The sequence below is a fragment of the Cynoglossus semilaevis genome, chromosome 18, assembly GCF_000523025.1.
Source record: "Cynoglossus semilaevis isolate Cse_v1.0 chromosome 18, Cse_v1.0, whole genome shotgun sequence".
Lineage (NCBI taxonomy): Eukaryota > Metazoa > Chordata > Actinopteri > Pleuronectiformes > Cynoglossidae > Cynoglossus > Cynoglossus semilaevis.
Window position 1 is genome coordinate 12,617,892 of NC_024324.1, and position 15,434 is coordinate 12,633,325.

A 15,434-nucleotide genomic window follows, 5' to 3' on the forward strand; every position below is an offset into this window, starting at 1 on the left:
TGGTGCTATTTCCGGCTATAATTAATTACAATTAGAGCTAATTCTTTTTCCCCCAAACTAAATACTAATACAAAATCCTGAACCTGAACTGTACAGTGTGTTGTAACAGGAAAGAATACGGGGTATGAACACACTCAGTGACGCCTTTCGGAGGAGGTCACGTTGGGTGTCCGTGTCTTGTGACGCCTGTAGGGGCGGGTCATCAACAACAGAGTCGGTCTGTGGAGCTAACGTTTCCAAAGGGACACAGCCTGAACCAGCCTCCCTGTGTTGTTTTGAATTCTCCAGCAGACACCGACAGGAGACAGAGGCGAGCGGGACAGTCTGGATAAGATGGCGGATGTAGGAGACGATGAAATTCGCTCGGCTCTTCCATCGGCATCCCGTAATGGTCCGGTGCTGGGTTCGTCGGTGGCAACGGTCATGTCGGGTCCACGGATGGTGAGAATAGTCAAGTCCGAGTCCGGATATGGATTCAATGTCCGCGGTCAAGTGAGCGAAGGAGGGCAGCTACGGAGTATCAACGGCGAATTGTACGCTCCCCTCCAGCATGTTAGCGCGGTGTTGCCCGGAGGAGCCGCTGACCGAGCCGGGATATCGAAAGGAGACCGGATCTTGGAAGTGTGAGTCTATTTGTGTCTGAAACCAGGGAGTTAGCATGGATGCTAACTGTGTATTCACTAGCTTTCTTTCAGGACATAAACGCTACGTCACTTGTGACAACAAACGTTAGCCGTTCACAAAGCTAAGCACTTTTATCACATGTTTTCATCATGCATGTATGTATTTAGCAGTCTTTTTGGTTGTGTCGGTGCCAGCTAACGCTAGTCAATTAGCTTAAGGCTAACAAGCTTATATAAGTATAGAAACAGGTTGTGCATGTTGATTAGCTCTGGTTAGCCAGGTGGCTAATGTCTTATTTAGCTCCCAGTTTTTGCGCAGTGTCCTGCTTCAGCACAGCTGTAAGGATAAATGTTTTTGTTGACTTTGCATGATTATATTCAATAATATATAATTGTACATTTTGGACAGTGGAAGGCAGTGTTGTCACTCAGTCATAGCATCGTAGCTTCTGCTTTAGACTGGCTGGACTGAGCCGCCTGTTTACACGGGACAGGTTTCAGTGCTGATATGGATTTCATCTAATTATTTTATTGGCCTTATTGACTGGTTTCAAACACACGTCTAAACGGCGAAGACTTTATATTATAACGATTTTTAACATTTTAAACCAAAAGGTCAATTGACTGTGAGGCTTTACCTTGTGCTAAAGGTGGATTATGACCCATAAGTTGATATTGGGGTAAGGTTTATAATAATAATAATAAATCATAAGTTGATATTGGGGTAAGGTTTAGTAGGTTTGAAGGCTGAAGTAAAAACACGTCTTGCATTTTGATCATATATAAGAAATGGACAGAACTACTTCTGTTGCAGGCTGTGTTTTCAGTATGAACACCCTGGCAAAACAATATTTCACCTGAAAAATACTTCTTTGCGAATATTGTCAGTTGTATGTGGGGAGTCCAATCAGTTTGGCCTAGAACTGCAACAACATTTTCTGTTTAGTTTTGTTTTTTGACTGTAAAGTATTAGATTTAGTTGGATGTGTTTTATAGAATTTGCAACATAGGTTTATAAGGAACTGCACTAATAAATATTGCGTTGCTGAAGTTTTCTGGAGTTTAGTTTGTTGACCTCTTAAAATATGGATACATCATAGCAATTGTTACTGGATTTGTCGAAGCCGGGATACATTTATAAATATATTGAGTCGTTTCCTTAGACATTTAAAGATGGTTGATAAATAATCAAATTGCTAAGAGTTTAATCTGTACATCTGCAACCACAGTTCTAAATTTGAGCAGTGAAACCATGTGAATTTGCACAGAAGCCAAAGTAAGAATAAAGGAGAAGTGAAAAGGAAAACAGGGAACAGTTGTTTCTACTGAACTGATGTATTCTCACTTCTGACTGCCCTCTGGTCACATGACAGCCCTGGCTCTCAGTCTGTGACTTATTAACCAAAGTAAACGTTTTGCAGAAACTCAAAACAACTATCCTCGTATAAATGTCATGTGTCAGCATCTTTGTTTCATGACAGAGGACAAGGGGACATTTTTGTTCATTTGTTGTGTTTTTTGACAGCGTCTTGTGGTTATTACCAGAGATCTGCTGTTGCTGAATGACATCTCTGTCTGCTTAAATTAATGAAGGGATTGAGCTTATCATGATGTGGAGCTGAGCTGTCATGTCAGCAAATGGTTACTCAATAACTAACCCTGTTATTCTGCCCCCCGTTCATTTTGTCACCACCTTTATATTGGTCATAAATTTAAAACATTTGCTGACTAAATTACAAAGCTTATCATCTCCAGATAAGTAATTCCACCTCTTTAAGCGAAAGCACCAAAAATGTAACTAATTTGACTTGAGCTGAAAAAGGTAATGGAAAAGTCTCTAAATATTAAGGTATTTTCCTGAATAAATTTGTACAAAAGACATGTTGTTGCAGCTTTACAAGTAAAATTTATTTCACTTTGTTGCTGCATAAAATATAGAGAGACTTCACAGTCACAGGCTTCTCCTCTTCATGGTGCACCAGACAGTAACCACATCTAGCGTGCAGGCAGGCCAGTCAGGCACACGCAAATTTGTATACAAAGATGCATACTTTTTTAAGTTTCTCCCTGAAAATTCTGTGAAATTTTCAGAAAAGTTGTCACCACAGGAGTGGGTTTTCAACCCTCACATTTTCTAATGTTACTCTGTACATGCAAATACCTTCACTGACTCAGATCTTCAGAGTACGTCTGACTGTCCACCACCATCGTAGCATGGCTTTTTTGTAGTTATCAACCTTGGATCTTGTAGACTTCACACACAAAGATTTCTTCCTGACTCTTTGAAATCCTTTGATAAAATGGTTACGTTTGAGGATGACGGTCCTTCGATCGTTGTTGTCTTACTGCAAGAAAAATATTTAAGTCGAGAGACAATTCTGAGATGAGGTTCACCCCATAGAGTTAGGATAGTTATTGTTGCTGGTGAAAACAGAGCCTCTGGTGGACTCTCCTTTCACCTCGGTGCCTAGACCTTGGGTCAGATGACCTGCACTGCTGCTTAACAGAAGATCTAGTTGAATTTCTATGTTGAGCCTCACAAAATGCTTGTCTGAATTTTTAAATCTTATTTTATTTCTACTCTGTAAAATTGTGAAAAACCCAAACAGTGAGGTTGACTGCTGATCTCAGATTCTGTTTCATTTAAAAGAAGCGTAGCAGCGTTTTTAGTAGATTGGCTTTGATCATGAAAATGTTGTCTGTCAACTGTCTGGTGATTGTCAGGTGTCTGTTTGGTCAGGTGATTGAATCACATTGCTGTTGAAACTGCAACAATCTTCATCTTATCTTCATGCCATTAAAATTGTTGCTCTCACTTCCTGAGGCCGGTGCTGCTGGTCTCACCTACAAACGTTTGTTCAGTCCGTCTGTGCACACTCTCGGCTCTTGATTATCTATCATTCCACACAGACACATTCATCAGCAGTAATGATGGTGGCCTGCAGCGGGCGGACCGGCGCGTGAGCTCCCGGCCTTCGTTTGCGTCTGTGCCGCAGTTGCTCATTTGAAGATTAACAGAGACACCTGATGCTGCTGCCATCTGTCCTGGGCAGAGCCAAGAAGGGAGGAGACTCCCACCGCACCAACGGAAAGAAAGACATCAGACCTGACCTGGATACTGGACACTCCCAACATTGTCTACATCAAAGGGAGACCAAAACATAGAACATGACCTCATTATGATGAGACAATGTACAGGAATTAATACACACGCTTGCATAAATTTCACACAATACTGACACGGCAGAACTCCAGTCAGGCATTGCTGTGCTCGGTGTTGTACGCCTGACCTGTTTATGTGATATTTAGAGAATCTGCTTTGTCAAAACCCCCACTAATCATGTGAAAAGCAAACAGTCTTTGAAAGTCATCTCACTTTCCTCTTTGTTGTTTTTCTATGTTGCTTATTTTTCTTCCAGTAATGGCGTGAGTGTAGAAGGTGCCACCCATAAGCAGGTGGTGGACCTGATCCGGGCCGGGGAGAAGGAGTTGGTCCTGGCCGTGCTCTCCGTCCCTCCTCAGGAGGCTGATGGACTCGAGGGAGGAGAAGACGTCCAACCCAACTACGACTACAGCGACAAACAGGCCGTGCCCATTTCAATCCCCACGTACAAACACGTAGAGCAGCACTCCGAGAGGTTTGTGGTGAGTGACGCTTCTGACCCTAAATCCATAAAAACACCACGCTGGTTCCAGTCTCGACGTGTTCTCTGATATCTCTGTTTCTGATTTCGCAGGTGTACAACGTGTACATGTCGGGTCGACAGCTTTGCTCTAAGCGCTACAGAGAGTTTGCCATCCTGCACCAGAACCTGAAGAGAGAGTTCTCCAACTTCAACTTCCCAAAGCTTCCGGGGAAATGGCCCTTCTCGCTGTCTGAGCAGCAGCTGGACGCTCGTCGACGAGGCCTGGAGGAATATCTGGAGCGAGGTAGGGTAATATGGAAGTGTTAGTTGGCTTAAATAAAAAGCCTGTGTTGCTCATTAACTGGGGCAGACCCTCTGGGCTTTCCTGTTGTGTATATATTGTATATACAGTATATGTCAATGATCAAGAGTCGATGCCAGAGCCTAGATTTATGTATGGGAAATATTAAAAGACCGAGAGTGGCTTCAGTGACTGTAAATCTCCTCTCTCCTTTCTCCCCCCCCCCGTGTTTATGTTTGTAGTCTGCTCTGTGCGGGTGATCGGGGAGAGTGACATCATGCAGGAGTTTCTCTCTGAATCAGATGAGGTAAATCTCTTCCCTGTTCCCATATTGACCATACACATGCATGTGTTTACTCCCACATGTGACGCAGCAGTGACGCCGTGGTCACCGTAGCTCAGTGAAACTGTACGTCTCTCCTTATGACGTTTTTTCTCAAACGGGCAGAACTACAACGGAGTGACAGACGTAGAGCTGCGGATAGCTCTGCCTGACAAGACCACCATCTCTGTGAGGGTCCGTAAGAACAGCACCACAGACCAGGTGTATCAGGTAGGACCTGAACAGACTCCTGATTTAGTTTAAATATTAGTATCTCCTTTCTCCGTTGTATTGACCTTTATCCTTTGACCTTTAACATTTGTGTTAAGAGTGTATGAGCCTGTACTTTGAAATGGCTCTCAGTTTGTTTTGTGACTGATTCTAAGGAGGTGAGAGAATTGTCTGGAGATGCAATAGGTGTAAATTGTTGTTAAGATAATTTTCTTCTTCTTCAGTTATATTTAAATAGTATATTTTAAGTGTTTCCTTCTCTCTCTCTCTCTCTCTCTCTCACTCTCTCACTCTCTCTCACGCTAGGCCTTAGTGATGAAGGTTGGAATGGACAGTATTATGGCCAGTTACTTTGCTCTCTTTGAAGTCATCAACCACACCTTTGGTAAGAACAGCGTCTGTGTGTGTTGTTGTTGTGAACATGTAGCAAAAATCACAGCTCGCTGTTTTAACATTCCAGTCTGGACTGTAGTTTCTCTGTGACCGTCAGATGATTCAGTTCAGACCTGCAGCCTCCCACTGCTTTAATGAACTCAGCCCTGGGTTATGTCTGCACTTTTGGACAGCAAGGATATTTTTGGGGACGGGATTATGTTTTTAAATGATGAAACCTCCTCCTCCACAGTTTCTCTACATCATTATCTCCCTCTTGTTTTGTTTTCATTCTCTTGTTGCAGTAAGAAAGCTGGCACCTAATGAGTTCCCCCACAAGCTCTATGTGCAGAACTACACCTCAGCAGTCCCGGGGACTTGCTTGGCGCTCCGTAAATGGTTGTTTAGCTTCCAGGAGGAGGAGTTACTCCGAGACAATCCGCTGGTGCTGCACTACTGCTTTCACCAGGTAATAACAATGATCCAAGCCTGAACTCTCAGATGCACTTAAAGAAATTGGACATGAAAGTTGATCTCATGGAAGGGAAATTGTGTGTGGCCAAGGATTAGGATTTATTGAACATATTTTTATTAGAAATATGGAATTTAAACAGACTGCCAGAATTGTTTCTGAAAAAGAAAAATTTTAAAAATTTAACATCAAGCTAAATAAGTACTAAGTTACTCCTGAGGCTACTATGGGTAAAGTATATACATGTCTCTAACTGACACCGAGGGAAATGTAGGTTAATTAATTACAGATATGGGCTTCATGATACCAGATAAACAATAATATACCATTAATTAAATCACTCTTGTGCTGCTGTTTTTTGGTCACTGACAGGTAATCTGAGAAATATTCAACTATGAGCTCATTTTTTGTTTGTGTCAAAAAGAGCACAGAATGTATTTTCCTGTGCGTACCCCAAAGATAAACTGTGTTGTATCTCTTCACGTTGCACTGACCCTGCATCCACCCACCCAACCCCCTCTCGCCCTCCTCCTGTCTTTCCAGGCGTTGGATGATGTGAAGAAGGGATTCATAAAAACAGAGGACAAATCCTACCAGCTGCAGAAACTGGCAGAGCAGCGCAAGATGGCCACGGTCAGTCCCACAAACCAGCCTTTGTTTGGTGAAAAGCGCCTGCACTTTTATACTCGCAGACCAGTGCTGTCAGTAAATAAGAACGGGAATAACACATAATCCTTCTTCTTTTTTGTATGGCAGAAATGCAAAGTCGGCGGGCTGCGTTCATATTTGTAGAACATCAGCCGTAGCTGATGACACACTGAGTCAAACGAATATGAGAGCAAAAACTCATTTGCATGAGTGTCATTTGCAAAAAAACTCAGTCAGAATTTGCATGTAAAAGACACAGGACTGTGTAAATGGTGGGCGGGAAGGAGTAGCGGAGCTGCACTTAGCTCTGCATTTTTCTAGCTAATTATTATTATGCTATTTATTCAGATGCAGACGTGTCATAGTTTAAACGTGGATGCATTTAAAGTTGTTTTTTTAATCTGAACAGTACACAGAGTGTGAGAGCACAAGGGATTATGGGATTTAGTTTGACTTCACTATACAAGATATACAATGAACAGAATTCAGTTTAAATGGAAAATGAAGCAAATACAACGGAGATGTGGACGCTTTCATTCCAGTGAAGCTTTCATTCCAGTGAATGCTCTGGAGTTTAACTGAAGCCGCTCTAATTACAACACAAACATTGTTTGGCGTCGGAGACTTTCACGGCTTGTGCTGCTGCCTGCGGTTACAGTGTTTGGAATGCTGCGTGTGTTGCAGTACCTGAGCCTGCTGCGGACGTGTGAAGGCTACAACGAGGTCGTGTTCCCGCACTGCTCCTGTGACTCCAGACGGAAGGGACATGTCATCACGGCCATCAGCATCAACCACTTCAAGCTGCATGCCTGTACTGAGGACGGCACGCTCGAGGTAATAAAACGTCATCCCACCCTCTCACCTTTTCTGTCTCACATTTTGAGTTTCATCGCTGCCACCTACTGGCTGTACTCTCCACTTCTGGAACAAGGAAAAGGATTGTTCTCCCTCATAGATTACCTCTGTGTTGTATTTGTGTTATATTGAACCTTCAACTTTCCTGTGACTTCCACAGAACCAGGTGATCGCTTTTGAGTGGGCAGAGATGCAGCGCTGGGACACAGACGAGGAGGGAATGGCCTTCTGCTTCGAGTACGCCCGAGGGGAGAAGAAACCACGCTGGGTCAAAATCTTCACCCCCTATGTGAGTGTGTTACGGTTGTTGATTATTTTTAATTAGAGTTTTTCTAAAAACAGTGAAACAAAAAAAGTGAACTTTCTGAAACCAGAACTACAAACACATCAAAATACACCAGGTTAGCTAAGCTGCTGCTCTTTCATCAGAATCTTTCACTTCATATGCCTGTGTCATCGAAGGAGAATAACAAATATTACCATGGACGCATGTCTGGTAACTGTTAGAACATCAGGCTGAACTGAAGTCTTTCTGTTTCTTCCCTTCTACCCAGTTCAACTACATGCACGAGTGCTTCGAGCGGGTCTTTTGTGAGCTGAAGTGGAGGAAACAGGTAAAGCACCCCTCCTTTCCTGTCTCCTTCTCAGAAGCCTCTGGCTCCAGTCCAGCTGTGAAACACGAATCTCTGATCCACATTACATTTCTCTTTAATTCTGCTGATGCAATAAGGTACCACTCTTGTTTTACTGTTCATTTCCTGTGTGCTGTTTCCCTGGATGTTAGGTCGAAGAAGATGCGTCCGACAAAGACAACAAGAACTGCAGTAACAACGGTAAGAGTGAGCCATTGGTACTGATCTGTAGGTCAGGTGTAATACTGGCACACATCCGTCTCCATGAATTATGCAAAAATCTCCTGACTGGCAAAATTAAAAGGGCAAGGGCACGGGGAGTGTTTCAAATGCGGTGTGATTTATCACTGCACCAACGGCCACCATATATGTCATATATGTCCTGGCGATGATCGCTCATAAGGACACACGGGTTCATCTGCATCAAATCGATTCCAAGTATGAGAGAAGTGAGATGAATGTACAGAGATCTCACCAGAGCTTCACTTCATTTTCACTGCTACAAACATGAACCAGAGCAGGTGTCACAGTGTTGGCCATAGAATCAATATTCAGCCCATGGGGAATGATGAGACGAACAGGTATGTGGATGAGCAACTGCAGGGTGGGAGGAGGAGAGAGAGGAGCTGCGAGGGTGAGGGTGAAGGGATTAAAACACCTAAAATAAAATAGTTTAGATTTATGGAGGTGCAGCATTTTTATTACCTGTAATAGTTCACTGTAAAGTCAAGGCTCTTCCAAGACCAGTCTGGAGTCTGAGTACAAGTCATTGATAAAAAAAACAAAACAAATATGTGTATATCTATCTATCTATCTATCTATCTATATATATCTATCTATATATATATCTATATATATCTATCTATCTATATATATATATATATCTATCTATCTATCTATCTATCTATATATATATCTATGTATATATATATATATATATATATATATATATACACACTATGTGTATGTACAATATCTCTGTGTATATCTATATATATGTGTGTGCATGCAAAACCCACTTTTATTAATATTATTATTAAAAAAGTCTTTTACCTTTTTCCTTTAGACTTCCTGCCTCCTCTGGAGACACAACAAAAGGGATGGCGCCACCTAGGGGGAGAGATTGCAACATCCTAAAACCCTCAGCCGTCACTCGAACTAGAACTGGTCCACCCGCATCATTCCAGCTATCCCAGTGAGCGCCCATCTACAAACCCAGACCTGAGTGACGGACCGCGTCCATCCATGTCCCAAAACTTTTTGGAGATTGGAACAGTCACACTGGACCAAACCCAGGGATATGTACACACAGCAAGAAGAGCAATGAAGGAAAAAATAGATCTAACAAAAGCCAGCTTTCATTTCATCTACTAGATTTCCATAGTGTGTATCATGTTTTTTTACCATGCAGTCGTGGCAGGACACGAGCTGACTCTCGCCATCTGGTGGAGATGTAAGACGTTTCTAAAGTGTGCGGTCGGTTGGCCCGACCACAGCATTTTGCACCATGAACTTCTTGGCGATGAAGGTGACACGGCGGGGCCACGACCCAGGTCCCTCACGGAGACTGTCGCCTGCAGACCTGGTCTGTGAGGATGGAGACTACGGTGGAGACCGGGTGTTCAGTCCTGTCAGATATAACTAAAGCTCAGTAACGCTTTACTCTCATGCTGGACACTAACAGAGAATAATGTTTTCTATCTATCCATGTGGTCAGAAGGGACTGTCACAAAATGACCAGAAAGTAAGCGACTGAAGACTGATGTGAGGGCGCTCCGCTACAGAGTTATACGACTTTAACAATCGTACGTCTGATAAAAGAAATTCGATAAAAGTTTATGACCTTAATTGGTTTCTTGAACTAACACAGCAAACACTAACTATTTGCTTCTTACCGTACAATTCAAAAAAAGAAAAGCAAAGAAAGCTTGTATTGGTTAAAAACCAGTGTTTTCAGTCTAGTCTGACGTATTTTGTAGTGGTTTTGCAGTCTTTAAAAAATAATTTCCTCTGTTCAACAGTTATGTAACGAATGTTCTGAGCTTTGACTCCAAACGCCACAGGTTCCAGACCAGCAGATTATGAATGCAAGGACAGAACTGGTCGGGTTTTCACTGTGCTTTTTGTGCCGAGTTGCAGTTCTCTGATTAGGCAGCAGAGGGCAGCACAGTGTAAGACAGATGAGGTTGTATGTCGTGGAGAAATGTAAATCTTCTTTGAGAGTTCCCCTGGGCTCTGTAACTCACCCCAAAGTATTCCTGCTCTGCAGTTTGTCCATTAACCACATGAGGAGGACAGACGGTGTGTGTGTGTGTGTGTGTGTGTGTGTGTGTGATTGTGTTCACAGTAGCAGCCATCTGTGTGTACTGATCCAGGCTCCTCGTCTGAAATGATAGTATTAGTTTTGTTATAATTTCGTTTTGTTGTCATTTTTTCATCAAGATTAATGATGGGATTTAATTCCTCAGACAACATAAATATGTACATTAGAAATAATCTAGTTTCCAAAAAGATTGGTACATTCTTTACAAATCTGTAATTTTGTTTTAAATGTTTGTTAACACTGATTTATCTCAATTTAACTCACTTTGAATCAAAACCAGCAATATTTTCCAAAAGAAAAACGACAGAAGCAAGTTAACCACCAGGGGGCCCTGTCTCAATATTTTTAATTTATATTTTTTATTTAATTTCAGAGGAGTTTGGTTTTATTTTTTGCCTGTTTTTGCAGCACATTCAGCAGCAGTTTCCACCCTTGTCTTCGTTTTATTACCTGAAACTACTGTAGAAACTACTGTTTCTCACAGTTTTCTTGCACAGATTATTTGGTCCCACGTTTGTTTGTGACGCCCAACCTTTTGTCCACGCTCCCTTTAGACCCAGTCATCAGAGGAACAGTTCTTCTCCTATTAATGAATTAAGTTGTTTGTTTTTTTTAAACAAATGACAGATTTGAAATTTTATTCCATTTTTAGGATGTGTACCGACTTGTTAAGAAATTGCCAGTTATTTGTCACCAACGTTGGCAGTTGTTCTCCACCAATGTCTTTTACTCACCCAAGTCTGAGAGTGTGTGTTTCATCCATTTTTACCTGTAGATCAGCTCAGTGTTACTGTCACAGCTTCTTATCATGATGTTTGTGTCATAATTTGAACCTTTTCACATGTGTGTGCGTGGGCGTGTCTGCTGTGCTTTTGTGGACGTCCTCTACCTTTGTGAATGACACTGATGATTCGCTGGTTTCTCTGTGACAGGCTGTCAGTGTCACGGCTGAAAAATAAAGAGGTGTGTGTGCGTATGTGTCAATATGACAGCGGAAGCGCAAAAGTGATGGAGACAAATGAGGAGCCGTCCCCTATTGTCTGCCTCTCTCTCTCACACACACACACACACCCTCCTCCTCCCCCTAGCCTTGTTTCTGTTTGACAAAATTGTTTAGTGAGCTTTTTAGCGTTAGCATTGTTGCCTCTAAGGACAGGCAGCAGTCACACAACAGCCCACGGCCTCACGTGCCACAGTGTAGTGGCCGGCAGCGTGATGTATGTTTGACTCAGAAGTAAATGACCTGGGAAAGAGACTGCAGTGAGAAAATTGTGGATAGTCATTTTGACAGCCAGAGTAATGGGCAATTTAGAGATGGATGATGGGAAATAAAGCTGTTCAAGCATGCTGTTTTTTTTTTGTCCACACGCTGCAGAGGAGGGAGAGTGAGATGGACGTTGATTGTGTCAACGCGTGGTGTGTGGCCTGTCCTCCGTTCTTTACCCTCTCCAGGTTGGTCTCCCATCCTCAGGGGGAAATGTGATAAGCTCAGCCTGCTTATTTCCTTTTTTTCCCACTCCTGTCCATCTAGCTTACAATAATGAATTCAGAGCCCTGTTTTGATTTTTTTTTAAAAGATATTTGGGTGTGTGTGTCTCTGTCTCCGTGTATCTGTGGCTAAGCTTTTAGAAGTCGACCTGCAGCTGTTTCACCTTTTCTGTTTTTCTTACCTCTTGTGTTGTTTGGTTTCGTCTGCTGGAGGCGCCGTCCTGTACTCATTGTCAGTCTGTATCAGTTTTGGTTGGTGGGTGAGATAAGTGTCATTGTGCTGGTGCTCAGGTGAGAGCAGGGGGATGACAGGAATGTTAAGGAGCAGGCCTTTAGTACGCCCGCCCCCTGCTGGAGTTGTTGTGGTCCGTCAGTGTGTTCAGTGCTGTGGCTCGTCTGTGTTTCTGTGGAGATGAAGAATGGATCTCATATCAGGGCTGCACGGTATTAGCAAAACAACAGAGTAATGGGGCTGGATACAGAAGATCCAATGTGATGGGAGATCGATCTCATTTAGACCAGTCATTTTCTAGAAAAGAGCAACAGACGACTCGGAAGTTTTTTGATGTTCCAAATTTATCGTTTTTCTGCTTTTCACCCAGCATTGGTGGGGACATTTTTTGAGGTCGACACTGTAGTTTGTCATCTTTCTATTTGTTAAAATTAGATTTTTTTCAACATTCAAGTAACCAATAAGAAAGTCAGTGAATAGGTTGAATGTGCTGAATTTTCATTTCAGTAACACTAAAAGATTAATTGATAATTTAAAAAATGGGTTCAAAACAAAGGCAAATTTTTTTTACAATTTTAAGGAAAGATAAAAATTCTGGGGTATAACTGTACCAGTTATTGAAACTTCTGTCTCCACATATCATGCAGCCCTGTGTTTATACGACTCAACAGCCAGGAGGACAAACAAACGTCACGACATGTTGACCTTTTTTTTTTTCTTTTTTACCCTATTAGCTCAGTCTGACGCCCTGTGTCTCGTGTACATTCAGTGTCAACCTGCTGGCTTCTGTTTGCCAATAGCGTTACAGATGTACGTTATGTTGTGAACAAAAAAAGTGTTAACATTTTATGTAATAACTTTCCTGTTTGTTGGCTTTTCCACCACAGGTAGGCAGAGACGTCACTTCCAACAGCGAAGCCTGTTTGTCCGCCGTTAGCATAACCTGTAAATAGCTGTTTAAGAAAAAAAAAAGAAGAAAAACATAATATGCTTTGGACACAATGCACTCTTCTTTCTCCAACTCTGAACTTTTATTTATATAAGCAGAAATGATAGTGTGTAACGTATTTAGAGCGGGTGTGTGGAGGATTAGCCAACCGCAACGTGACACACAAACACAAACTGTTTCACAAAGACGCAGTTTTGTATTTACAAAGACGTCAAATTAACACCCAATGCTGAACTCGGCTACAATACAGAGAGTTTTATATCCTAAAAACACAAAGGTTTACTAACCATCGTATGAAAAAAAAATGAGAAAAATATTTGAAAATGTTGTGTAGAGTAATAAATTGTAACAATATTTTAAATAAAGTTATATATTGGGGAAAGGTTGTTTGTTTTTATTTATTCTCTGATGACTTTTATTAAACATTTAGACCGTGCCAAAACGTAATTAACCATGGACTACCTAAGGTGCCAGCAGGCAATGTTCTTAAAATACAAATTAGTCAAACAATGTACTGCTACTGTGCTTTTTGAATCAGTTACACTTGAAAACGATATTCAAATGGGTGAAATGACAATGGTAAGAAAAGAGTCGTTTATTGTATGTCCCAGAACTTACCAGAAAAAAATATACTTTTTTGCTATGCAAGTTTTGATCACAGTGAAATACTATACTAATAATTTCCCCAAAATGTCTTGAAAAATAAAGGTTTCTCCAAAATGACTCAAAAATACACTCACTTGGTTTAAAATACTCTGTGTAGGTTTACTTAGAAGACATTTTTCTTTTCTTGTGAAGGACATGGTGTAAATTCACCAAAGACTAAATAAAAACTAAATATCACACTTACTATAAACGTTCACAGATGTGACGTCACAGTGCGCAACAATGATACAAAAATGACGAACGCAGAAGAGAAATATCCAGTGTCGTCAAGTCTTGACCAGTTAGGGGAAAGAATATAATAACAAATAAATATATTTCTGATCGTTTATTTTATCAAGCTACGTGTTTGATTGGAGGTCTTAAATGTTATTAAGAAACCTCTTATATGTTCTATTTATTTGTTTTTTTTTTATTAAAGTTACGTCATTTCCTCTCCCTGTCTTGCGCATGCGTAGCAAGAGCTTTTAAATTATACCGGAAATGGTCGCTCTTGATTTTCAAACAAACATTTGGTCGTCGTCGAGTGTGTGTGGAAGTCACAAGGGGAAAGGTAACCTGATCACAAACAAACTTTTTACAATTAAACTACATAATGAACCAGTTTTATTTGATGTTCGGCCATATCATGGACACTAATGCGTTAGTTTTTGTCTCGATGAACCCTTTTTGACGTCAAGTTAACCTGGTAGCGTTTGCTGCGGCCTAGCGTTTTCACCTCTGTGGACAGGACAGCGGATGGCTCGTCCGGAAAAGACAAATGTTTGAAAAACCGAAAGGTAAGAATTAAACTCTGAGGATGGGTTTCTTTTATTGCACGTAATTTCATTCGTTCGATTGAACATCGTGCTGTCCTTTCGGGTTAAATGTCATTTCCGAGTTGACTGTACTGATACCACAACATTGTTGCTTTTATGGCACTGTCGTCAATTTTTTTTTCCCGCACACAAATACAAATTATTTCTGCATTAACGATCAGTTACACTGCGGGACCTTTAAATTTACGTTTTGAAGTAGTAAAATCAAATAAATCATAACTGGTTTATCACGTGTTTTAGTTCAACATAAAACACCATTCTGTCTTAGAACTTGTTGTCTTGGCCCAGCACATGAGATGTCTTTTTTGTTGGACATTAATAATAAAGATGGACAGAAAAGGGTCTTAAACACAGCAAATATCTGCTGAAGACTAAAACACATCCTGTTTTTACCTTCTTTGTCCACAGAGACCGATGGCATCTGCATCTCGTCCAAGTCCTTACAACCAGACGCAGAGATTGTCCCAGGACTGACCATGTGACCTTTTTCGGAATAAAGCCAGTGCTCATGGACAGTGAGGTACAGATCTCAACACTGTGTGTTTTAGGATTTTGGTTTAGGATTGGGAAAGAAAACTTGGCATAAGGTTTAGGGTTAAGGTTTGTGATATGGATGGAATAGTTGGGATTATGGTTAGGTATAAAGATCAAAACTAATGAATTCCTAAAAAAATCTTAGCAAAATAAAACCATGTCCATAATTTATATAAAATACATAAAGTTTCATTGAAATGCCTAGTTATTTCCTTTTCCATGGTTAAATTTCAGATAAAAAAATTCTAAATATAGTTATTTCTGTACTAATAAGATCCTCAAAAGGTCTTCAAAAGGTCTTCAAAAGGTCATATTTGTGAAAAAAATTTTTTTCGGAGATTTGTT

The 15,434-nt window shown here is 41.1% G+C and overlaps 1 protein-coding gene and 1 long non-coding RNA gene across 4 annotated transcripts in view; both read left to right on the plus strand.

Annotated features, from left to right (window-relative positions):
• Positions 1 to 164: 164 nt before the first annotated feature.
• On the plus strand, positions 165 to 13,114 carry snx27a (sorting nexin 27a). The gene is made up of 13 exons (XM_008331863.3): positions 165 to 623; positions 4,043 to 4,268; positions 4,361 to 4,553; positions 4,793 to 4,857; positions 4,999 to 5,103; positions 5,410 to 5,488; positions 5,781 to 5,944; positions 6,491 to 6,580; positions 7,280 to 7,429; positions 7,611 to 7,739; positions 8,005 to 8,064; positions 8,235 to 8,283; positions 9,149 to 13,114. The coding sequence occupies exons 1-13, from the start codon at positions 334 to 336 to the stop codon at positions 9,217 to 9,219; spliced, it is 1,671 nt and encodes a 556-aa protein (XP_008330085.1). The 5' UTR covers positions 165 to 333; the 3' UTR covers positions 9,220 to 13,114.
• Positions 13,115 to 14,213: 1,099 nt separating this feature from the next.
• LOC103394590 (uncharacterized) overlaps positions 14,214 to 15,434 on the plus strand; it is a 315,109-nt gene continuing 313,888 nt past the window's right edge. For 2 of the 3 annotated variants that reach the window (XR_523156.3, XR_003052726.1), the window contains exons 1-3: positions 14,214 to 14,290; positions 14,418 to 14,516; positions 14,964 to 15,075. This is a non-coding gene — a long non-coding RNA (uncharacterized LOC103394590). The other variant, XR_003052727.1, reaches the window with a different exon arrangement.

Bases quoted from the DNA above. Each gene is read 5' to 3' on its own strand.
- snx27a (XM_008331863.3), top strand. From the start codon at position 334: ATGGCGGATGTAGGAGACGATGAAATTCGCTCGGCTCTTCCATCGGCA. The intron at 4,554-4,792 runs GTAGGGTAATAT...TTATGTTTGTAG, and splicing joins GGAGGAATATCTGGAGCGAG to TCTGCTCTGTGCGGGTGATC. The intron at 8,284-9,148 runs GTAAGAGTGAGC...TTTTTCCTTTAG, and splicing joins CAAGAACTGCAGTAACAACG to ACTTCCTGCCTCCTCTGGAG.